General features: G+C 43.5%; 1 protein-coding gene across 2 annotated transcripts in view; it reads right to left on the bottom strand.

Annotated features, from left to right (window-relative positions):
- Positions 1-9,318: 9,318 nt before the first annotated feature.
- Positions 9,319-24,204, bottom strand: part of RPRD1B (regulation of nuclear pre-mRNA domain containing 1B) — a 61,228-nt gene continuing 46,342 nt past the window's right edge. Inside the window, exon 7 of one of the 2 annotated variants that reach the window (XM_012754995.3) lies at positions 9,319-9,645. In XM_012754995.3, coding sequence (XP_012610449.1) covers positions 9,604-9,645 — 42 coding nt within the window. In that variant the 3' untranslated portion in view covers positions 9,319-9,603. Of the gene's footprint in view, positions 9,646-16,161; positions 18,758-24,204 lie in introns of those variants that run through there. The other variant, XM_012754994.2, reaches the window with a different exon arrangement.

The following is a 24,204-nucleotide window of genomic DNA, read 5'->3' as shown; positions in this document are numbered from 1 at the left end:
AGTTTCCAGAAAGCTCCCCCCCACGAGGGCCCCCGCTCTGACAGGCGCCACGGGAGGGCCGAGCCCCAGCTGGCAGCAGCCCCAGATGTTGGCCGAGCCACTGGCTCACCCTGTAATGAACTGTCCCTCAAGCTGGAGGCACCAGCTTTGCTGGGCTCAGGGTTAACCCCTCCCTTCCCAGCCCCAGGGAGGCCGAGAGCTCGGCCTGTGGCCTATATTGGGACTATATTGATTATGTATTGCTGCCACGGACTACCCCACACCCTACGAGCTGGAACTAGCTCATAGTCGTCTCTCACTTTCTGTGGGTCGGGAATGTGAGAGCTGCACTGCTGGGTGGTTCTGACTCCAGGGTTCCCCGAGGCTGCCGTCACGGGTCACCTCCAGGCTCAACTGGGGCGGGACCGGATTCCAGACCCACTGACACGGCTGTGCAGGCCTCGGAAGGTCCCTTTCCAAGCTCATTCGTGTGGGCCCCTCTGCAAGGCTGCCTCTTGTCACGGCGGCTTACCCGAGAGAGAGAGAGAGCAAAGGAAGGCGCCCCGAGAGGAAGCCCAGCCCCTTGCGACCCGACCTCTTCACCTGTCACTTCTGACACATTCTGTTTGTTAGATGCCAGTCGGAGGGTCTCGCCCACACTCAAGAGGAGGGACTTATGTAAGGGGAGGGAAGCCAGGAAGTGGGGACCACAGGGCCATCTCAGGGGCTGCTGGGACCCGGCGACCGTGGGCACCGAGAGATCTGAGGCCGACTAGCCTTCAGGTGCGCCTGCCCGAGAGCCGAGTCGGCCTGGACGTCCGCCAGCAGCCCATCCATCGCCAAGCCCTGCGGATTCGAAATCCTAAACAGCTCTCGGATGCGACCACTCGCTCTGCCTCGGGCACTGCCAAGAGGGCCAGGCCCCCATCGCTGCCCTCGGGCGCGGCCGCCGGCCTCCTCGCAGGTCCCCTGATCTGTTCAGCCCCTCGCGCCCCGGGCCTGCTCACTGCCACCCACCCAGAGGGGTCTTCAAAGCACAGATCTGACCCTGTCTCTCCTTGCTCAAAGTCCTTCAGGCACTTCCCAATATTGTCGGCACCAATTGCCACGTGTGCCCCACGGGCCACCGGCTTCCACGGGGTCCCGCTCACACCCCACCTGGCCAGCCTCCCGGCCCACCAGCCTCCCTCACTCTTGGTGCTCTAAGAGCACGGCTCCTCTGGGCGCCTCGAACAAGCCCTGCGCCCTCCTGGCACAAGTCTGCCCGTGCTGTCCCTCCTCCGGCATGCTCCTCTTGTCCTCCTTAACCTGCAACCACCTTTTGGATCTCAGCTCACAGAGTCACTTCCTCAAAGGAGCTGTCCCTGTCCATGCCTGCCCAGGTTTGAATCTCCTGTTGAAAACTCACTCCTCTTGCCATAGCACTTTTCCTGAGCACACGGTTCCTTTCTGTGACTGGTCACTGTCACCCTCAAGACGACACGTGCCACGAGGGCAGGGACTGCATTTAGTTTTCCTTGCTGTGCCCGTAGTGCCTATTGCCAGTGGGAGCTTAAGAAACATCTGTTGAATTTTTTAAAAAAGTAAAGTCCTTGTGCAGATGACAAAGCTACAACGTCAAAACATACATCTGTTGGAATCACAGATTCCAGGGCTCAAAGGGGGCTTGGAGACCATCCTTCCAAACTTCTCATTTTCAAAAGAGGAAACTGAGGCCAGAGACAGGACGGGCTGCCCGGCCACAGTCAGTGAGAACAGAGACGAAGGGCAGCCCTCTGGGTGAGCCTCACCTGCCATTTCCCACCTGTCGCCAGCCCCACCTGCCTCTGTCACCACCTACTCTTCACCATTGGCACCTGATGAGTGCTCACAGATCACCTCCATCAGCCTAAGACTTTGGCACAGACTGGAAGCCACTGGCAAAGTCCCCTTTCTGATCAATTCTTTTCTTAGTATTGAAACTACTTAAAGATGCACAGTCAGTTTAGAAAACAACCATTTTACCCAAAATCAAGAATCAACTCTGCTTTTGAATACTCTTCACTTTTCATTCCTCCCAGGTGGCATCCTAGACCATTTGAGCTGGCAGGGGCTGGAGATGCTCTAGGCCAATTCCAGAAGGGGTAGCTGAGGCCCAGAGAGGGCCAGAGACTTTCCTGAGGTCACACAGGGACCAGACCCAAGGCCTCCCGACCCTCTGGGCAGTGCCCCTGTCTCTATGGCAGGCTGCAAGTGGACAGACAGGATTAACTCGAAAGTCCCTCTCAGTTCTGATCCAAGGCTAACACACTCTGCTAAGAACAGGGGCCTTACTGAGATCGTGGTCAGCTATGCAGACTCCTGTCATGGTACGCAGTTGTGAGTGATTCTATGCTTGTAAAAGTGACAAGCTTGTATTCCAAAAAACATTCAAATCGTTTCCAACATTTAAAAATTGAGAGTTTTTTTTACATACAAATCCAGATTTCCAGATTCTCTTAGAAAACTCGGACAATCTGGAAATTCAATCCAGCATGGTGACACTTGGCTGAACTAAGCAGTGGCCGTCTGTTTAGCAGGCACGCTGCCTGCCTCCGCTGCCCACAGCTGGCCGGATTCCTCCCTATCCAGGGCCCTCCCAGCCTTGTCGGCATTTGAGTTTGCAGCCCCTCTGTTACGGATCTGAGAACCCTTCCCTAGCATACTGGTCAGCTAAGCGGTCGCACAAGCTCGATTTGATGCCTCCAGGCATCGAGAGTTCACTACTAGTCTGTTCCATGGCTGGTGATACAGATGGTGGCAGGAGGAGAGCTTGATTTGCACCATGGCTTCTCTGAAACCATGTCAAACAAGTCATACTATAATGTAATTCTAGAGCCTTATAAACGTTATTGTCTCATAACCAGAACTCTCCAAGCTTGTTTTGGCCGAGGCAGATAAGAAAGCTACCACTGGGAATGACTCCACAGACTTCCAGGCCATGGAAATGAAGTCCAGATGCCACTGCATTCCAGGCAAACTGGGGGCCAGGTCTGGATGGTCCTTTTGAAGTTTCAAAGGCAACCACGGTAAATATCAAAAGAGAGTTTGGCGGTCCTATTTTGGGTTCTTGAGCAATGACAGCTCTCAGACAAATCACCTTGCCGTGACATGCCAGGCTGGGCTGACTCCTGACCTTGCCAGGAGCTGTCACCGCTATCCATGTGTCATAATCCATGGGAGGAAGGTGGCGGGGGGAGGGGAGTGTCTTATAGCAATGTCAGGCCGCTGAGCACTTCATCGGGAGGTGGCCCAGCGCATCTGAGCAGACATTCTTTGTAAACTTCTTGGCCAGCTTCAAAGTTTGGAATGTTAAAATAGCAATGGCTTTGTTCCTACCATACTTATCAGTAGTCCAATCTCAAAGCCAACTGAAATATTAGAGTCTGGACTGTTGGATCTGGGAGGGGCCTTGTATATTGCATCCCTTCCAATTTTGTGCCTTAATTAAGACACTCTTTATCAGCACCCCAGCTGAGAAGGGTCACCCAGCCTTGGTGAGGACAACAAGCCCTCCCGATGACCGAGCAGAAGCTCTCTCAGCTGAAATGTCCATCTCTTTCTTGCCTGGGTTTTATTCTCAAGGCGAAAACCATTTTCATCCCCACCTTCAGCAACAGCCGTTGAGCCCCACCGTCCTTGCCTCCCTCCACCTGCAGGCCAAACCGTTCCCGAGCATCCGTGCCTTCCCGCGGGGACTTGGTTTTGAGGCCTGGCCACCCCTCTGCGATTGGCCTGTGTCCCTCTTTGGCATCTTCTCACAACAGCTGTGACCTTAAGAGGACACACTTGTAGCCCAGAACGTCCAGAGCAGACAGAGTGAGCCCAGCTGTGCCCCGCGTCCACTCGCACTCCCGGAGTTTGCACACAGGCTGTTCGGGATCAGCAAACAGCCTGTATTGATTTAGCTGGGATGCAGCTCCGCTTGCTCGAGCAATATGAATTCATGAAGTCCCCATAACCCTAGGGGACAGAGCCCATAATCGTCGTTCCCAGTGTACAGATGCTGAAACCAAGACACACGGAAGTGAGGCCACTTGGCCAGAGCGCAGATAAGTAATGAGTTTGGGACTTGGACTCAGACACGGGGAGTCTGGACCTGATGCTTGTAACCACCTCGGTGCAGCCTCTCTATAAAGCTGTTAATGTTCAACGTGGGGAGAAGCCTTCCAGGGACAGCTGGAAATACTTAGGTCTTCCTGATAAGTCAGCCCCACGCCAAGATGGCACTTATTCAAAGTCACCCAGTTCTGCCGTGATGGAGTTGGGACTTCAACGGGGTTCCAAATTCAGGGCTCTTAGCCCTAGATGAGAGCACGCCGAGTGGACTAATCTGATTTAACTGAAGTGGAAACAAATCCTCCAGGGTAGCAATGTCACAGAGATCCTATCCAGGGAAGTAAAATGCATCCTAACCTGGCTTGCAGCCCAGGTGCATACCTGACAGGCCACCACGACGCAGTGGGTCCCCGAGCCCGGGAGAGGAGGACTACCCAACCTAAGCATCTGATATTTTGAAAGTGCACATATTAGGGAATGCATGGAGACCTCATTAATTCATAGCCTAATAATTCAGAAGCCATCATGGCTGAAGTGCATATTATATATTAATCCGGAGATGGGCAAACTTTCTCGTAAATTCGTTGGGAAGGGCAGCCACATGCAGCCTGCTGACCTTCACATGGGTGCATGTAAGGGCCTCAGGCCTAAAGCATGTCCATACAGGATGACAAGATACCCTCACTGCCTGTGCTGGCCACAGCGCCTCGGCTGGACATATCTTTCCCTCTTCTGGGCGTGATGTGTGCTTCTTTGGTCTGCTTAGGCATGTGTGGCATATGGCGCCTGGCCAGCCACTGCGGTATCTGTTCCTGGCAGAGGGGCAACAGGGTCCAAATAACGTAATAGTTCAGTAGCGAGGGTCAGTCCTCCAGTGGGACCCACTGGCCTTAGGGGATTGACGCTTCCTGCTGAAGCTGATCTTGCTCTGTCTCTTCTTTATGTGAATACAGTGTTGTTCCATCCAGTGCCTGTGAGTCATGTCTTTCTCGGCAGCCCCAACACCTGCAAACCGTGCAGTGGGTCGACATGCTGGGATGCCGCTCCCGGGGGCAGGCATCAGTACGCTTTGCTATCCTCCACGCCAGCGGTCCCCAACCTTTTTGGCATCAGGGACTGTTTTCATGGAAGATAATTTTTCCTCGGACTGGGGAGGAGGGGGATGGTTTTAAGATGACTCAAGCTCATTACATTTATTGTGCACTTTATTTCTATTATTATTACATTGTAATACATAATGAAATCATTAAACAACTCACCAGAGGTTGGGGATCCCTGCTCCAGGCAGTGAGACTTCTCCCTGGAGTTGGTAATAGGTGTTACATGCTCCACAAAGTATTGTAGACTTTGCGGGTTATACAGCCTGTGCCTCAACTACTCAGCTCTGCTGCTGTGGGGCAAAAGCAGCCACAAACAACACAGCGCCTGTGTGCCTGCAATGGACGAGCAACCCTTAACTGTCCTTTAAATGAAAACAGTAGGCTGTACTGCAAAAAGAGCTCCGCCTCTCAGCAATTTTAGCCTGAGTCCTCTTGCCATAAAGCAACCTCCATACTTGTTCCAACTCCATTGTCTTTGAAACTTGGCATCATCTCCGATCTTGCCTGCCCCACCCAGCCTGGGAGGGGGTAAAATACAATCCTCTTACGTAAGAGATGAGGACACTGGGGCACGGCAAGGTCACCAGACATATCCCAGGTTCCAAAATTGATTACTAACGGTCACTTCTCAAATTCACTATCTTTCAACTTACGGAAGTGAATGTCCTTTCTACTGTCCAATCGTCCTTCCCTCACAACTTCAAGAGTAATGAAATTATTTCTTTTAAAATAGTCTATTGTTTTATGTTAACTTTGTATCAGATAAGTTCAGATAAGTGAGATTTTTCTTGCATAGGTTCTCCCTTACTTGCTGTAACAGACAGCAACAAACCAGGAGGCGGGGATGGTTGCAGGGACTTGAAGAAGCATTTCCTTTCTTTGGACCTCAGTTTCCCCTTGTGTAAAACAAGGCTGCAGGTTTAATATGACTAGCATTCTCAAACAAGCAATACAGGGTGACAAAAAAAGCTGGAGACAAGAAGGACTTAGAATTGAATCCCAGTTTCATCATAGGCTAGCATCGTCCCTTGATCAAGTCACATCTCTGAGTCTCTGTTTCCTCATCTGTAAAGTTGTGATGTCACTAGGTTGTTTAAGGATATATGAAAAAAAAATATTTACAGTTCTGGTACATTAACTGGAATATCACTTCATAGATAGTGAAACGTTCATTTACACCCTTGCTACATGATTTGTAAATATCATGGGGGCTGTCTCTTTACTCTCTTTATGGTGTCCATTGAAGAATTTAGAGTTTTTAATTTTGATAAAGTCCAATTATCTGCTTTGTTTTTTTTTTTCATTTGTTGCCTTTGCCTTTGGTGTTATATCCAAGAAAGCTTTGCCTAAACCAACATCATGAAGATTTACTCTTGTGTTTTCTTCTAAGAGTTTTATAGTTTTAGCTCTTACTTTTAGGTCTATTATTAGGTTAATTTTTGTGTATGGTGTGGTGTGAAGAAGGGGTCACAATTCATTCGTTCACATATGGCTATCCAGTTGTTCCAGCACCATTTGTTAAAGAGACTATGCTTTCCCCATCAAATGGTCCTGACACTGTTGAAAATCAATTGATGATAAATGTGTGGATTAGTTTTCCAGACTCTAAATTCTATTCAGTTGATCTATTGTCTATCTTGATGACAGTACCACATAGTGTTGATTACTATAGTTCTGAAATTGGGAGCGAGTCTTCCAACTTTGCTCTTCTTTCTCAAGATTGTTTGGCAATTTCCATATGAATTTTAGGATCAGCGTGTCAATTTCTATAAAAAAGCCCAGTGAGATCTTGATAGGAATTGCATTAAATCTGTAGATCACTTTGCCATCTTAGTAATACTGTCTTCTAATCCATAAACATGGGATATCTTTCCACTTATTTATTTTATTGTTTTTTTTTTTTTTTTGAGACAGTCTTGCTCTGTTGCCCAGACTAAGAGTGCTGTGGCGTCAGCCTAGCTCACAGCAACCTCAAACTCCTGGGCTCAAGCTATCCTCCTGCCTCAGCCCCCCAAGGAGCTGAGACTACAGGTGTGTGCCACCACACCCAGCTAATTTTTCTAGTTTTAGTAGAGATGGGATCTTGCTCTAGCTCAGGCTGGTCTCAAATTCCTTACCTCAAGCAATTCTCCTGTCTCTGCTTCTCAGAGTGCTAGGATTACAGGTGTGAGCCACCACACCTGGCCTATTTTTCCATTTATTTAGTTTTTCTTTTCTTTCAACATGTTTGTTATTTTCAGAGTCTAAGCGTTACACTTTTATTATTGAATTTATTCCTAATTATTGTATTGCTTTTGATGCTATTGAAAGTTAAATCATTTTCTTAATTCTATTTTTGGATCATTCATTGCTAGTATTTAGGAATATAATTAATTTCTGTATATTGACTTTTTACCCTGCAAACTTGCTGAGCTTGTTTATTAGTCCTAGCAGTTTGTTAGTGGATTTGCTGTACACAAGATCATGTCACCTGCAAATATCAATAGTCTTACTTCTTCCTTTCCAATCCAGATGCCTTTTATTTCATTTCCTTGCCTGACTGCCCTGGCCAGAATGTCCATTACAATGTTGAATAGAAATAGTGAGAAAAGACATCTTTTTCTCGGTCCCAAGGACTTTCCAAGGAGGAAAGTTTCATCAAGTATAATGTTGGCTATGAGTAGTCCATAGAGGCTATTTATCAGGTTGGAGAAGTTCCCTTCTATTCTTTGTTAAAGGTTTCCACAAATTCTGATAGGCTGTGTTTTAATTTTCATTCGGCTCAAAATAATTTCTATTTCCTACTATCATTGGAGTGAATAGACAGCCTACAGGATGGGAGAAAATATTTGCTCTCTACCCATCTGATAAAGGGCTGATAACAAAAATCTATATAGAACTTAAAAGAATCAACAAGAAAAAATCAAACAACCCTATCAATAAATGGGCAATAGAAATGAACAGAAACTTTCCAAAAGAAGATAGAATAATGGCCAGCAAACATATAAAAAAATGCTCAACATCTCTAATCATTAGGGAACTGCAAATCAAAATCACAATGAGGTATCACCTAACCCCAGTGAGATTGGTCTCTCTCAAGAAGTCCCCAAACAACAAATGCTCGTGAGGATGTGGAGAGACAGGACCATCTTACACTGCAAATTGGTGGGACTGTTGGTGGGACTGCAAATTAGTGTAACCTCTGTGGAAAAGAATTTGGAGATACCTCAGAGAGCTAAAAATAGAAATACCATTCGATCCAGCAATAGCATTATTAGCTATCTACCCCAAAGAGCTAAGACATTCTGTCATAAAGACATCTGCACCTGAATGTTTATGGCAGCACAATTCACTATTGCAAGGATGTGGAAACAACCTAAGTGCCCGTCAATTCATGAGTGGATTATTAAAATTTGGTGTGTGTGTGTGTATAGATATATATATGCAATGGAATATTACTCAATTATAAGAAACAACAGTGATCTAGCACCTCTTATATTTTCCTGGATTGAGCTTAAGCCCATTATCTGAAGTGAGGTAACATAAGATAGGAAGAATCGGCTCCACTTGTACTCATAATCAAATTGGTACTGACTGATTAACACTATGGTGCTCACATGGTAGTAATATTCTCTAGAGATTAGGGGGTTGGGGATAAACTCACAACTGAAGGACATGGTGAGCATTGTGGAGGGGACTCTAACGCTCGCTAAGGAGAGGCAAAGACATAAAATGTAACCAAAATGTTTGTACCCTCATAATACCCTGAAATAAAAAAAATAACAAAATGTGAAAAACAAAACAAAACAATTTCTAGTTCCTGTTTTGATTTCTTTTTTTATCCGTGTGTCATTTAGAAGTGTGTTAGTTTCCAAACATTTGGAGATTTTCCAGGGGTCTTTTCAATTTTGATTTCTAACCTAATTCCACTGTGGTCAGAGGATGTACTTTCTATAACTTGCATCCTTTTGAATTTGAGATTTGTTTTATGGCTTAGAATATGGCCTACATTGGTAAACGTTACTTGTGTGCTTGAGAAGAGTTTGTATTTTGCTATTGTTGTTGGGTAGAGTGCTCTAGAAATACCAATCAGATCAAGTTGATTAATACTATTGTACACGTCCTTGATTTTTCTGCCTACTTATTGGTCTTGGTCTACTCAGGCTGCTGTAACAAATACCAAAGATAGGATGGCTTATACAACAAACATTTATTTCTCAGTTATGCAGGCTGGAAGTCTGAAATCAGGGTGTCAGCATGGTTGGGTTCAGGTGAGGGACCACTCCATGGCTTGTAGACAGCTGCATTCTTGCTGTGTCCTCACGTGGTGGGGAGAGAGAGAAAGAGAGAGGAAGCAAGCTCTCTTGTGTCTCTTCTTATAAGGGCACTAATCTCATCATGAGGGCTTCGCTCTTATGGCCTAATTACCTCCCAGAGAACCCATTTCCAAATACCATCACACTGGGAGTTAGGGTTTAAACATAAGAACTTTGTTCTGATGCTGAATGAGCTGTGAAAAAATAAAAAGAAAAGAAATAAATAAACATAAGAACTTTGGAGTGGGGAACACAAACATTCAGTCTATAGCATTATTCTACCAACTTTTTTTTTTCCCAATTTATTCATTTTTTCATTTTTATTTTATTTCAAGAAAATACGAAAGTACGAAGATTTTGGTTGCATTTTATATCTTTGCCTCTCCCTAGCAAGGGTTAGAGGTATGCCCTCCCCCTCCACAATGCTCACCACATCCCTCAGATGTGGGTCTACCCCCCCACCCCCGAATCCCTGGTGAATACCACCACCATTTGAGCACCATAGTGTTAATCAGTCAGTACCGATTTGATGGTGAGTACATGTGGAGCCCATTTTTCTGATCTTGTGTCACCTCACTTCAGATAATGGGCTTAGGCTTAATCCAGGATAACATAAGCGGTGGTAGCTCACTGTCGTTTCTTAGAATTGAGTAATATTCCATTGTAAACATATACCAAATTTTAATAATCCACTCAGGAATTGACGGGCACTTGGGTTGTTTCCATATCCTTGCAATAGTGAACTGTGCTGCCATAAACATTTGGGTGCAGATGTCTTTATAATAGAATGTCTTATGCTCTTTTGGGTAGATGCCTAATAATGCTACTGCTGGATAGAAAGGTATTTCTATTTTTAGCTCTTTGAGGTATCTCCAAATTCTTTTCCACAAAGGTTGCACTAATTTGCAGTCCCACCAGCAGTGTAAGAGTGCTCCTGTCTCTCCACATCCTCACCAGCATTTGTTGTTTTGGGATTTTTTGATACAGGCCAATCTCACTGGGGTTAGGTGATATCTCATTGTGGTTTTGATTTGCATTTCTCTAAAGATTAGAGATGTTGAGCATTTTTTAATAAGTTTGCTGGTCATTATTCTGTCTTCTTTATTCTACCAACTATTGAGAAAGGGGTATTGAACTCTCCACCATAATTGTGTATTTGTCTATTTTCTTTGCAGTCCTATCAGTTTTTGCATTACATATTTTAAGGCTGTTATTAAATGCATAAATGTTTAAGATTATTATGTCTTCATGATTAACTGACCCCTTTTATCATTATGAAATGACCTTCTTTATCAATGGTAATATTCTTTCCTCTGAAATCTAGTTTGCCTAATATTATTATCCAGCTTTATTTTGTGTAGTGCAAGCAAGATATATATTTTTTCATCTGTTTACCTTTAAACCATTTGTGTCTACATTTAAAGTTCGTTTCTTATAGGCAGCATAAACTTGGGTCTTGCTTTTTTTAAAAAAAAATTCAATCTATCTGCCTTTTAATTGAGATGTTTAGACCATTTACATTTAATGTGAACACTGATATGAACAGGGTTTAGTATATCATCTTGATATCTTTTTTCTACTTGTCTCATCTTTTCTTTGCTCATTTTTTCTTTTTCTGTTATCCATTGGAATAATTGAATAATTTTTACAATTTCATTGCATCTCCTTTGTTGGCTAATTAGCTACAATTGTTTTGTTTGTTTGGGGGGGGTTAAGATTCCTTTAGACTTTTTAGGTACTCTTTATCACATTCTACCTTCAAGTGACGTTATAACACTTCACAAAAACTATAAGAACCTTAGTGGTATACTTCTATTTCTCCCCTTCTTACCTTTATGCTATTATTGTCATACATTTTTTTGTATGTTGTAAACCCCAAATGCATTGTTATTATTTTTGTTTAAACAATTCTCTTTTAAAGAGATTTAAATCAGAAAAAAATTGTATATGTCTCCATGTAATTATCATTATCAGTGCTTTTCATTTCTTTGTGCAGATCCATCTTTATTTCCAGTTTGAATCATTTTTCTTCTGTCTGAAAAACTTCCTTTAATATTTCTTATTGTTCAAATTTAGTAGTGATGAATTCTTTCAGCTTTTGTTGCTGTGAAGAAATCTATTTCACCTTCATGTTTGAAAGAAATTTTTGCTAAAACAGAATTCTAGATTGACTTTTTTTCCTCCTTTCAGCAGCACTTTAAGGATGCCATGCTATTCTTTTCTGGCTTACATAATTTCTGACAAGACGTCTGATGTCATTCTTATCTTTGTTCCTCTGTATGTAATGCTTCTTTTTACTCATTATCAGTGGCTCATCAATTTGACTATGATGTGTCTTAGTGTGTTTAGTTTTCTCATGTTTATTCTTTCTGAGGTTTATTGAGCTTCCTGAATCTATGGCTTTATAATTTTCATCAAATTTGGGGAATGACCATTATTTCTTGAAATATGTTTTCTGTCTTTCCCTCTTTTCTCTCCTTGTAGAAACAACCCAAATATGCATTGACTGATTGATAAATAAAAAGTGACATACCCATATAATAGAATATTATTCAACCATAACCAGGAATAAAATTCTGATACATGTTACAACATGGATGAATCAACTTTAATACATTATGCTAAGTGAGAAAGGGCAGACACAAAGTCATATATTGTGTGATTCCATTTATATTAAATAACCAGAATAGGCAGTTTCATAGAGACAGAAAGCAGATTAGCATTGCTGAAAGAAAGGGATAATGGGAGTGACTGCTCAATGTATATAGGGTTTCCTGTTAGGTGAATGAAATTTTCTGGAACTGGATAGTGGTGATGTTGCACAATATTGTAAATGTACTAAATACCACTGAATTGTACACTTTAAAATGGTTAAAATGGTAAATTTATATTATGCATATTGTACTACAATTTTGAAAATGTGTTCACATATACACAGAAGGATCATTCACGAATTCACAAACAAACTGAGGTTATGGAAATGAAATTTTTAAGTATTATAACAAAAATGGAAAGATGAACCAATAATTAAAGTCCTAAAATAAATCATAAAACCATTACAATACACAAGCAGATTTGTGTGACTGCAATTACAAAGCAACTTTTTTTCCTAGTGTCCCTTGAAATCCAATTTGTGGGGCTAGTGTAGTGTATCCTCTAACTCTAGAAGAAAACTGAGGTCTCCACAACTTCTCTAGTTATTCCTATTTAATTAAAAAGTCTCAATTCAGAAATTTAAATGTCCACTCCCATGTTATAATCCAAATGGCTCATCATGTGAAGCTGACTTCTCTGAGCCTGCTATAGGAGGGAAGCCAGCATGGGGGAAGGGAGGCTTCCCTTGTTTAATAAGGTTTCTGACCCTTTCAGGGATACAACAGTGGTAATGAGGGAAAGAAAGAAGGCAAAGCAAGAGGCAGATCTAACTTGAGGATAGATGGTGGTGGTGGTGACTGGGCACAGGCTGAGCAAAGGTTTAATAGCTTCCTTCTCCTATTGGCTCCTCGGACACTCCTTGGAGTGGTTCATCCTCTCCCTCCCCCCAGTCACCCCATTCTCATGCCCCATCACCAGGCGTCCCTCCTTGGCTCTTTGCTCTCTGCTCTTTCCTCAGCACCGTGAATCTGAAGTTTGCCTCCTTGAGGAACACCCCCCCCTTGCACAGGCTCTGAGATCACTCCGGGATGCAGGCCAGTTCTTTTGCATGCATCCTTTGCTCCGATAAACTCTAAAAGTGGGGGCTGCACCCAGCTCAGCCCCCTCTCCCTTGCTCCATCTTCGAGCACTTAGCCAGCCCCTGGCGGCTCCCTTTAGATCCTTCCAGGCAGAGGTCGCGCCGGATCGCCTCCCTACAGGGATACCTTTTAGCTGCTTGGAGGCCCTTTTCCCTAGCCTTGGAGGTTGCCCAGTAGGTGGAACCCACTGCTCCCCCTAGGAAGACTCCAAACACACCAACAGCTCTTTTCAAAGGAATTCTCACCAAAAGCGTCTTCCTTCACCTAACTCCTGACCCTTTTTATACCCTCAACGTGGGTGAGAGGTCTGAGGGTTTTAGGTTTTTGACCACCTCCTTTGTAAAAACTGCGTATGATATAGGTATGTGGTATCTATTACTATCGCCTCCCAACAAATGTCTATTTTAACCTCTGGTTTCATGTGTATGTAAACACCAGCATCCATTATCTGACATAGTAACAAACACCACTAAGCCTCTAATTTGTATAAGACAACACTAAGCCCTTTTTGCGAACATTTTATTTATTTATTTGAGACAGAGTCTCACTCCGCCACCTGGGCTAGAGTGCCATGGCATCAGCCTAGCTCACAGCAACCTCAAACTCCTGGGCTTAAGCGATTCTCCTGCCTCAGCTTCTAGAGTAGCTTGGGACTACAGGCATGTACCACCATACCTGGCTAAGTTTTTATATTTTTAGTACATACGAGGTCTTGCTCTTGCTCAGGCTGATGTTGAACTCCTGACCTTTAGCAATCCTCCTGCCTCTGCCTCCCAGAGTGCTAGGATTATAGGCGTGAGCCACCGCGTCCAGCCTCACTTAAAGGATGTTTGTTAATAACTATTTTGATTTATTTCATAACTAAAAATTCATGCAGATAGTTGGTATTTAAAAAGCCATGAACGGCTGGCCCGATGGCGGTGGGTGATCTGAAATTATTAACATTAGTGTCACTAAAGTTGGTATACAACCCCCACTGCTAAATTTGGCTAAAAAATTAAAAATTAAAACGCCATGGAGTACATTATGCAAGTACTGAGTTTATTAAGAAGATGCTCGGTAGGAGGAAATATTCTGAAAGCCTACTCATAGAACTGTAGGTTTGGAAAGGATTTCAGAGGCTAGTCAACCCCACTCATTTCCGTTAAGCAGCAGCTGAGGTCCCGAAAGCCTGAGTGACTTGTCCAAGGTCATCCCAGGAGGAGATCAGAAGATGAAGGCTATCACTTGCCACAGCTGCCTCTTATTCACAAAAAATATTGGGTAAATTGATTCATACTGCTAATTTTAATATTTATCAAGCCAATCATAGAAATGAATTTTTAATGCAAAATAACTATTTCAGAGTCTAAAATATTGAACAAACTCGGCTTTCAACACTACATAAAGCCGTATGAATCCCAACCTACTGTATGGGAGAATAATGGGTTCTTAATTGAATCTGTGCCTCAAGAGTGGAAGCATGATTTTTAAATGGAAATTCCCACAGAGGTGGTGACGGGAAAAGAGCTTTAGCAAGATGAATTATTCTAGGATAAAGAGAGAAAAACCATCCTAGAAAATGGCTTTTTCTTAAAGATCTCAAATAAGCCAAATGCAGAATGCATGTGCCTAGTGAACTACTGTGTTTACCCCATCTTTCTAGTCTTGGCACTGTCTTTTGTGACCTGATCCTCACAAACTCCGATCTGTAGAGTTTCCTGGAAGTGTCTATGGCACAATGGTGACACCACTCATTTACCTAACAAATGTGAGTGGGGACCGAGGATACGCCATCCAGAGCTCTCAAAGACTTTGGTCCTGCATGCTGTGATGCCACACAATCATAAGCTTTTAGGGCTGACAATGAGCCTAGAAATAATTTAGTCCAATACCACATTTCAAAGATAAGAAGACTGAGGCCCAGAGAGGAAAATGCCTTGCCCAGGAAGGTCACACAGGGAGTTAATGGCTCTAATCACGAAGGTTAAGCATTTTGACAGATTCATGAACTCTTGGGCAGCTCTGTCTTCAGCTCTGAGGACCTCAGAGTCATTTTGTAGCCTGAGGTGCTAATTAAACCAGAAGAATAATGGACTTACTATTTATAGGTAGGAGTGAAGAAATTAACTAGGCCATGAAACCTGGGGACACAGAAGGAGATCTTCTCTCCTGAGATTCACATATTATATTCAACCGTTATATTTTAAAACAGAACATGGGGAATGTACAGTATCAACTTTCCTAATACTGGATTTGATTTGAGTTGCGGTTAGTCTTGATGGACCACAGCTACCACAAAGTTTTCTGCATCAAGAAATAGAGGGGTAACTCCACTTCTAGCAAAGGCTGCCCTTACCCAAGGGAAACGTTAAAACGATCCCTCCAAACATACCAATTGCTTTTGAAAAGGACCTACTTCAAACAATTTTCCAGTATTATCCAGTCAATATGATTTCACTGAACACACAAGTGACAAGGAGAAAGGAAACCCATGGGAATGTTTTTTAAAGACATACCATTTGGGTTTGCAATTATCTCACATTTTTCTTCTTTTTAATGTTTAGAGTGGCTTTCACTGTATTGCCAAAATCAAACAGCTCTCAGGAGGCTTAGTAGTGTGAACAAAAACACTAAAATCAAAGAGTCTCCAAGTTTTAATCTGCCAGAGATTGGCTGTGTAGTACTGAGGAAGAGTCATTTAACCTCTCTCTATCAGTTCCCACTTCTGTACAATGAGGATAAAACTATGGTGGTGCCTCTCCTGGGTACTCTGTGGATTGGCTAATTAAAGCTAATTGAGCCCCTGGAAAGAACCAGAAAATACTATGTAAGTGCTGAGTATTTATGTGCCACTAACAGTCACAAAAACTCCTAAGGGACAAGAATCTGTGCAGACAGCACATTCTCTATTGGTGATTACTAATCACCCATTGCTTACAAAGACAGCACTGCATTCTCTGTAACAGGGTAGGTTAAAAAAAAAAAATCACACAATTGTTGTTCAACAACACCATCTTTATTCAAAAATATATATCTATGAGACATTTCAGAATATACTGCTGCCACCAACGACAGCCTATACTTCTAAATAAAGTCCTAAATTAATATACAAATTTAAGCTTTAAAAATATTCTTTAAGAAAAACAAAACAAAAACAAAGCAAGATCAAAGACTTTCTGAGGAATATGACCTAAAGGAAAGGTCCTTTGAGGCCTACAGATGCCCTAAGAAGAAAAAACACAAAAACAAAAACCACCCACCCCACCCTGCCAGATCACCTTATACATACAAGGAGAAAGGTTCATTTAAATTAAACCAATGAAGTAAGCACACTTTGGGAGGATGTAGGAAGAATTAAGATTTAAAAAACAAAAGCATTCATTAAAACAAAACTAACTTCCTCACAGGAAGTCCACTAGTAACAGGTGTTAAGAGGCCAACACATTCATTTACATAATTGCTACCGTTTCATTTCTTGCTCTTGCTATAATAATTATGCACCGATTGCTGGTCAAAGACTTGGTTCGGTAAAACAGAGATATTTTCATTTAGCTGATCAGAGCAAATTTCTACTATACCCGTTTGTCTGGTTTGTGGCTGGTAAAATCTTGCTTCCTTGGGGAAAGCAAAGAGTGTCCCAATGGGTCTGTTTGTAACCAAGTTCATATATGTAGGACTCAAGCAGCACACCGTATGGGGGAAGGGGCATATGCGCAGAAGCAGCAAAGATTAAAATTGATCTTGCAATTTTAGTAATGACACCTGTGGCCTCTGGAAGAAAAACCTTATAGACTCATTAATTTAACAGTGAAAGAACAACAGGCAGTGTCATAAGCAAACAACACACAGTCTGTATCCAAACCTGAAACACAGCTTAACTACTAGGCTCTACACAGAGTTCAACTGAATACCTGCCCTGACTTTTCATTGTTCTCATGTCATGATGGGCAGGACAGCTTCTTGAAGGGAAGCCTGTTATACTTCATAAAACATAGATTATGTTTTAACATGTAAAATTACATGAGATTTTTGGTGATCCTGCAAACAGCAATTCAAATTAATGGAGATTCTGATGCCCCCTCCACTGAATTCCTTTTTATAGCTTTTGGATTTCAGCCTCTGGGCTATAATTCCTATTATACTATTGGGCAAATTGTTTTCTGCCCTTTCCAATGTCAAAAACAAGCCTGCCACATTAGAATGATTTATATTAGCAGGCCGATCTTTTATTATAAGGTAAAAATTCTCTCTACATTATAAAGTCATAATGTCAGCTGGCATGATAATGGAATTAAAACCCCCAATTAATATCCCCGACTTCTCCCTTCTCCTGCCCGAGATGAGCTATTCAGTAACATCTGATGCAAATACTCCTCTTCGTGTGGGAACAAGGACCTGTGCAGTGGCGTGACCTGACAGGCGGACATGCTCAGCGTCCTATTTGCAGAGGAGATGTTCAAGTTTAGTCACCATACCGTGGACATGCACCCACACAGTGGATTAAATGTTAGTGTGTGCCCTACTCCCAGAAAAAAGGGTCAAAGCAACACCTATGCAGAGCCCAGATGCAGCACGCCTGTGTGGGGGGCATCTTTCGGGGCCCAGCAGCGCTGTCCCTAACAACTGCCTTCACAAGCCCCAGGTGCCACAGCACCCTGTTTTGCGGAACCTGCTCTACGGCAGTGGGAGGGGCCCTTGAGAAGAGCAGCTTGCAAAGGTTGTACGTAGGAACTTGAAGCAAATAACTTATTTTTAATTCATGCCCGTGATCCCTGTTATTCTGTCTCTGAATTGTGCCATTACATCCCAGATTAGCTTTGAATCTTATTGCTAGACTCTACGAAGTAGACGCACCTGACCTTTGAATACACATGGCTGGTAGAAGTGACGGTAAGGGCTTCTTACCGTAAAGAGATTTGGCAGACTCTTTATGGCAGAGCTGCTCCACAGCTGTGCCTCCCACCTTCTGGGGCAGATGGCAGCTGGGAAAGCCAACGTCTCCAGAGTGAGTCCCTCAGGGGAAGCCCATACCAAACTTGAACAAGCCCAGCTCAAAAAGGAGGAGCTACTTTCATGACAAAATGCTGCCATGAGGGACAAGATTCTGTTAAAAGCTTCCAGAAGTACACATGATTTTCATAACTTCTTAGGTGTAAAGAGTGATATAAGAATGGAAAACCAGCTGGGGCGTGAGAACATGAAGTGGGATAAAGAGTTTGTATTCTTTGCAAATACGAATCTAAACCGGATTCCACTTGCCAGTTCTGCACTGTGCTCAAGATGAAAGGCCGGAGAGGAGAATCAGTGTCTGTGGTTCTTTCTTGAGGCTGGGGGTGGGTGGAAGAAGGGATAGAACCAGGGACTAGAACGTTATTCCCAACCACGACTTGCCCTCTTCTTTCTGCTGGTAAAGATGGGAATCTGGGGCACGACACCCGTCCTAGTCAGTTGAAAACAGGTCACCAGCAGAGGGCAGGGGGGCCAAGCCCCCTGTGACATTGGGCAGCAGCGAGAGGTCTGGCAAGCTCTGAATATGGGACTTCAGTTCCTTGCGCACCTGGGTTACTCGTGCAAGCTTCTGTTTATATTCCTAGGGAGACAAAGAGATGACAACGCAGGTGAGTCTCTGCGTGCTGATGGGCACGCTTCCGAGCCGTGCAGCCGCTCTCACCCTCTTGCTCTTGTCCCAGCGGATCACTCACCCCGATCAGCTACGTCACAAACTCTCAGGGTTTTCTAACTCTCCAAAGGTAAAACTTTATATCAAAAAAGAAAAGCAGAGTGCAATACTATTAACAGTAAAATAAAGGTATTCAATTTAGTATCTGAGATTTGAAAGTAAAAAGAAGTGATATTTAATATTTGCATTCTCTTTTAATTTGTTCTCAAAAGTTTCAAAATGCCTTATAAAATAAAATGCAGACACTCAGTCTTTAAAATCAGCTGGAGACTTCATCCAGACATGGCTAGAAAAATCACTGTAAAGCTGTAATTTCAATGTTAAAACTTAGAGATAAACCCAGATTTTTCATTTTTGCCAACGAGCACTAGAAAAGTTCAAAATAAACCACTGCTGCTACCTGTGATCAGGACCACTCCATTTCTACCTGAGTGACACAGTTAAGTCCCTGATGAGGCCTTCTAGCAGTCTTTGGCCGAAAGGTCCTGTAAACATGCCACTGGACTTATCTTCGAAAAGCCCAGCTTCCATTAAGCCACTCCTCTGAGAACGAAAGCACAGCACCCCACTAGCTCTGTGATTGCTCAGAGCTCGAGGTCTTCTAAAGACAGCCCCTACCCAAATGTATTTCTCACAACTTCCCGGTTGCCTGTGTGAGCAATTTGCTCAGGATTCCCTTCAAGCCTAGAGGGGTCTCTTTTTTTCTTCTAGCCCTAGCAAAGCCCTGCCGACCTGTGGAGCTCCACCTCTCTAGGAAGATCCTTCCTCCTCACCCAGGAGACTGTCCCCCAGTTGCCCCTGCTCCAGGACTCTCCTTCCCATGGGGTGTGTACCTCAGCGCCCCTAGGAGGTGCCTCTATGCTCTCTCCATACATGTGACATTTCTACATTCCTTTAGAATGAGTCCCCTGAGAACAGGAAAGGGGCATATTTTTTCCTTTCCTCAGCTCCCAGAAAAAGGTATTCTTGGTCAATCTGTACAGAAAATCCCCCTGGTACATGTGAGGTTGGGCCTGTGAGGTCTGCAGCTGATGGCCCCCTTGGGCTTATCTTTTTTCTTCCAGGTGTTTCTGTTAGGATAAGGAGGTCCCTGAGGCTGGGGCCTTGAGGGAAGCCTTTCCTGCAGGGACGTGACAGAAAGCGCTATGCTGAGATCTGAAGAACTGGGTTTAGTGCTGGTTCTGCTTCTACCTTTCTATGTGACCTTGGATGCGGTTCCCTGCGTTCCTTATCTGAAATTGAGGCAAGTGGACCATAGACTTTTCTTCAAGTTCTTAATTCCTTGATGCCAGATACCTACGCACACTTGGAGACAGAGGATTTAAAGGTAAAAGCTAAGAACTGTTGAGAAGAATGATAAGGCAGGAAATAGGTCAAATGAAGAATACTTAGTTCAAGTTGAGAAGACAAAAGCCCAAGCAAGGACGGGAGGAGGGACTAGGGGTACAGCCCCTCCACATCGCTGCAGGCAGTGTCCCCCCTCCCCCCCAATGAGAGCGTCTCACACAGGCATCACTGAACGAAGAAGGGTAGAGAGTAAACTCGCCTAGCACCCCGTTTCTTCCTTTGTAAACTTACCACAACTAAAATTAAACAACTTATGTAAATTAACAATGACTCTCCCATTTAGCTAGTAAGATCCTGGAGACCAGGATCAGGCTCATCCGCTTCACCCAGCATCCACCACGCCCCGAGGTGTCCAGTGAACAGCACATTTGCTGAATAGATCAACAATGTATGGAACATGACGTTAGGCAAAAGTATGCCACATCAGGTAATCTTCCTGAGACCTAGACTTTGGTCAACTGTCGCCCTTCACATTCTTGAAACTGAAAACTATTTTCATATCTGAGGATCTGAACCCCTCTTCCTCCCAAACAGTTTTTTTTTGGTTGTATATACTCCAAAGGAAATTAATATAAAGCATGAAGGCCAAGTCTTTATTTCTGGACAAGGATTCATTTAATAAACTTCTCCTGAATACTAGGTATAAAAAGGGTAAAATGGTTACAGAATAGCTACTGCCTGCCCCTGCTCAAATTCTCTGATCTCTGATCGAAGCTGCCAATTAAAAGACACCTTGATTCTCAGGCACCCACCTTTGGCACCTGTGGAGCACTTCAGGATTGAACAAGTCCCTTAAGAACAGTTTGAAATCCACTGAGTCTCTAGTGAGCTGAGCTGGGATCAAAAGTCAAGGCTCCTCACTCTTAGATAATTGTCAGACTAACTTGGCAAGTTCACTGATGTTAAAAGGGAAGGCAGTTGAATGGATTAGATGCCACTTTAACTTCAAACAACTTTCTCTTGGTCAATTTAAAAAAAACTCGCTTGTTCCTGTTTGGAAAGAGGTATGTGGGGGGGGGGGGCTGGGATCCCATCATGCTTAGGCTGATATTCTATTCTAGACATAATCAAAGAAACTCATTTAAATAATAGGAAATGTGTTCTACATGAAAGCTCTCATTCAGGCCACTTTGAAGTGGATGGATCCTGGTCACACCTCCTCATGCCACTAGGTGACTCTTTTCACAGGGCCATCTATTTTAAGAGCAGGCACATGGGCCTAGGAGGAAGGCATCACTAGTGAATGGGCATGAGTGGGACTGTCACTGAAAAGGCTCAAAAACCATCAAGGCTGATAAAAAGAACAAAAAAAGACCTACAGAACAAGAGGTTCAATGTCTGGGTATATACTTTGAATAGCCAAATACAGGTAGTGATTGCCTAAAAACTATTAAAACGTGTACCAGCTTAACTGGGACAGTCAAATGACCTAGCTTAATGTTCTGAGGAGAGATGAGAGGCTAGAATTCACAGCACGCTCTGATTAGATAAAACTGAGGCTATAGTGATTTTATAGGCCCTTAAATAGATTCAGTAGTACTATGTGATCTCCCATCTCTTTCCCTGTTTCAAAAAAAGTAGATTCAGGTTTTCTCAATAAAGTCATCTATAAATGTTACCATGGACCAACAAAAAAATTAAAAGTGAAATCCAAACAAAACTACCCCCCAAATACAACCCAGCCTTCACTTGCCTCCTAGTTCTCCTCTCTGGCCATGCTCCCTGCCTTTCCAGGTTATTCTCTTTGGTTCTGGACAGGTAAAGGAGACAGATCTCAGGAAAATCCAAGAATGTCTTGTCTCAATCTACCAGCCTGCTTTCTGGCAGAAGTGTGGTCCAAAAGCTCTACAGGGTTCCAAGCTGCGCCCTCAGCAACTGCTGCTCTCAGAAGAAATCCAGGCCTCTTTTCAGGATATCACTAAAACCAACTTCAATGTGATGAGACCCATTTGTGGGTGCTGCATCCCATAGGCTCTTCAGTACACCAAGCACTACTCAGGTAGAGAAATGATGTGCCAAGGTGGTCAGATGCTCCTGTTTAAAATACCTAATTCTTGTGTGTGATATAAGACCAAGCCTTTAATCTAACACTCATGCTACCCTGCCTGGTTCTGGAACTGGAGAGCCTAGAACCTGCACTGCTTAAATCTGCAGGGCAACCCTGCCCATTGGCCTCCCCTCCCTACCACTTGACTGATCTCGACCACTGTGCACACGGCTCTCTCTTGCACTCTCTGAAATGCACACTCATTTCAAAGGTACACACTGCCTTTTCTTCATGACCAAGCTTAAGCAAGAGAAGACAAGGCAAACCCAAGCAGGCCTGCTGCTTTTCCTTTCCCACTCGTGCATAATTTATATTGATCAGTGAGGGGCTGAGTTGGACCGTCCATTCAGCTGCAAACATCTATTGCAGCAAACCCTGCCTTACCACAAAATAGGGAAGAGTCATGCCTGACCTGCTACCCTATTTCAGGATCTTCAAGGAGGAAGATGGAGGAGGTGGCAGACACCTACAATAAACTGCCTGGGTTTATTTAAACTGCCTGGGTTTATTTGACTGCCAAGAAATGTTTAAAATGTAGAGGGTAAGGCCCAATGTGTAGTTCTGAGATAATGCCTAGGATTTATGCTTCTGGCAAAGCTTTGGAATCTTGTCTCACAGATACCGAAACTTGCATGAGAAAATGTGTCTATAACACCCCTCTGCTTCCTGTAGATCCAGCTGACACTGTGAACTCAGACCATCATGGAGCACCAAGACAATTCACTGAAGGGAGCAGAGCTTACACATTCTTTGCCTTTTTTGGTTAGCACAGCAAGCCAGACCTGACATGCTGCAGATGAGCTCTGGGATAAGAGGGCTAGAAATGACAGGACTGACATTGCAATGACCTTTCTACAGGAATTTCATTTTCAAAACAAACAAAATTATAAGTGTTTCCTCTAGTAACTCATGTAAGAAATACTGATCAAAATGTAAACATTGTCAAACCTATTTTCTTTCTTGCTGGAAGCACTTATATAAGAAAAAATGTTAGAAATAACACTATGGGCAGGGGCTTGCCTTGATGAGATACGATTTCCAGTATCAGCACTCATGTTTTCTTTTATCTTGCCCTGTTGTGCTATAGGACATATGGTATATAAAAACCACCCACTGCTCAGCTACTCCTAATTAAAAGTCATAAAGGGTTATTGTGCACGAAGCAGTTTATGAAGTCCCCCGTTTTAAAAGTGACCCACCACACTGAATTTAAGTCAAAGAACTATTTCACCGCACGAAAGCTGAAGAGAACCACGCAAAGGGGGAAGCTGACCCTCGCCCCAACATTACGTAACACGCCACCCAGCCTCCTCATCCTGCCAGAAGGCCTAACCCTCGCCACTAAGGCCACAGGAAATCACTTTCTACACTTAGAAATCATAGCCTCGGCTTAAACCACAATTTCATTCACTCATGTTTTTGGAAAACACAATATATACATATTTGGATTGAAAATAAGAATGCTGCTTTTAATTAATTTTTCTTCAAAAGATCCATGTGGGAATAAAAAGCCATCCCTGACCTGCGCCTCTCTCCCAGCCGGCTCCAAGATTCCATATGACCTAGTGGCAGCTGTGACATTTCAAAATGATACATTCTGGGGTGTCACAGGAGGGCTGGAGCTGCTGAGGAAGATACAAGAAAGAGAAGAAATTGTCCCTCCAATCCCAATGCTCTGGGCCTCTCAGCTCCATTACCAAAACCAATAATAAACGCACACACAGGTCTCTTCCCAAAGGAAAAATGACAAAATGGCCACAACTAGAGGAATGTTCTCAGAGCAATCAAAGCATCCACCAGAGAAGTCAAATGGGAATGGGCATCTTAAATTTGAAATCGGACCATAAAGTATTTTCTGAGTACTGCTTTCTCCCCAGAGGATCCTCTGCACAAAAAGGCAATAGGGAGCTTCCACCACCACAACAAAACGCCCAATCTGACAGGGATTTGCAGAAGCAAGGGA

The sequence above is a fragment of the Microcebus murinus genome, chromosome 16, assembly GCF_040939455.1.
Source record: "Microcebus murinus isolate Inina chromosome 16, M.murinus_Inina_mat1.0, whole genome shotgun sequence".
In the NCBI taxonomy this organism is placed as follows: domain Eukaryota; kingdom Metazoa; phylum Chordata; class Mammalia; order Primates; family Cheirogaleidae; genus Microcebus; species Microcebus murinus.
The sequence above is the reverse complement of the archived record's forward strand: the minus strand, read 5'-3'. Positions and strand labels throughout refer to the sequence as shown.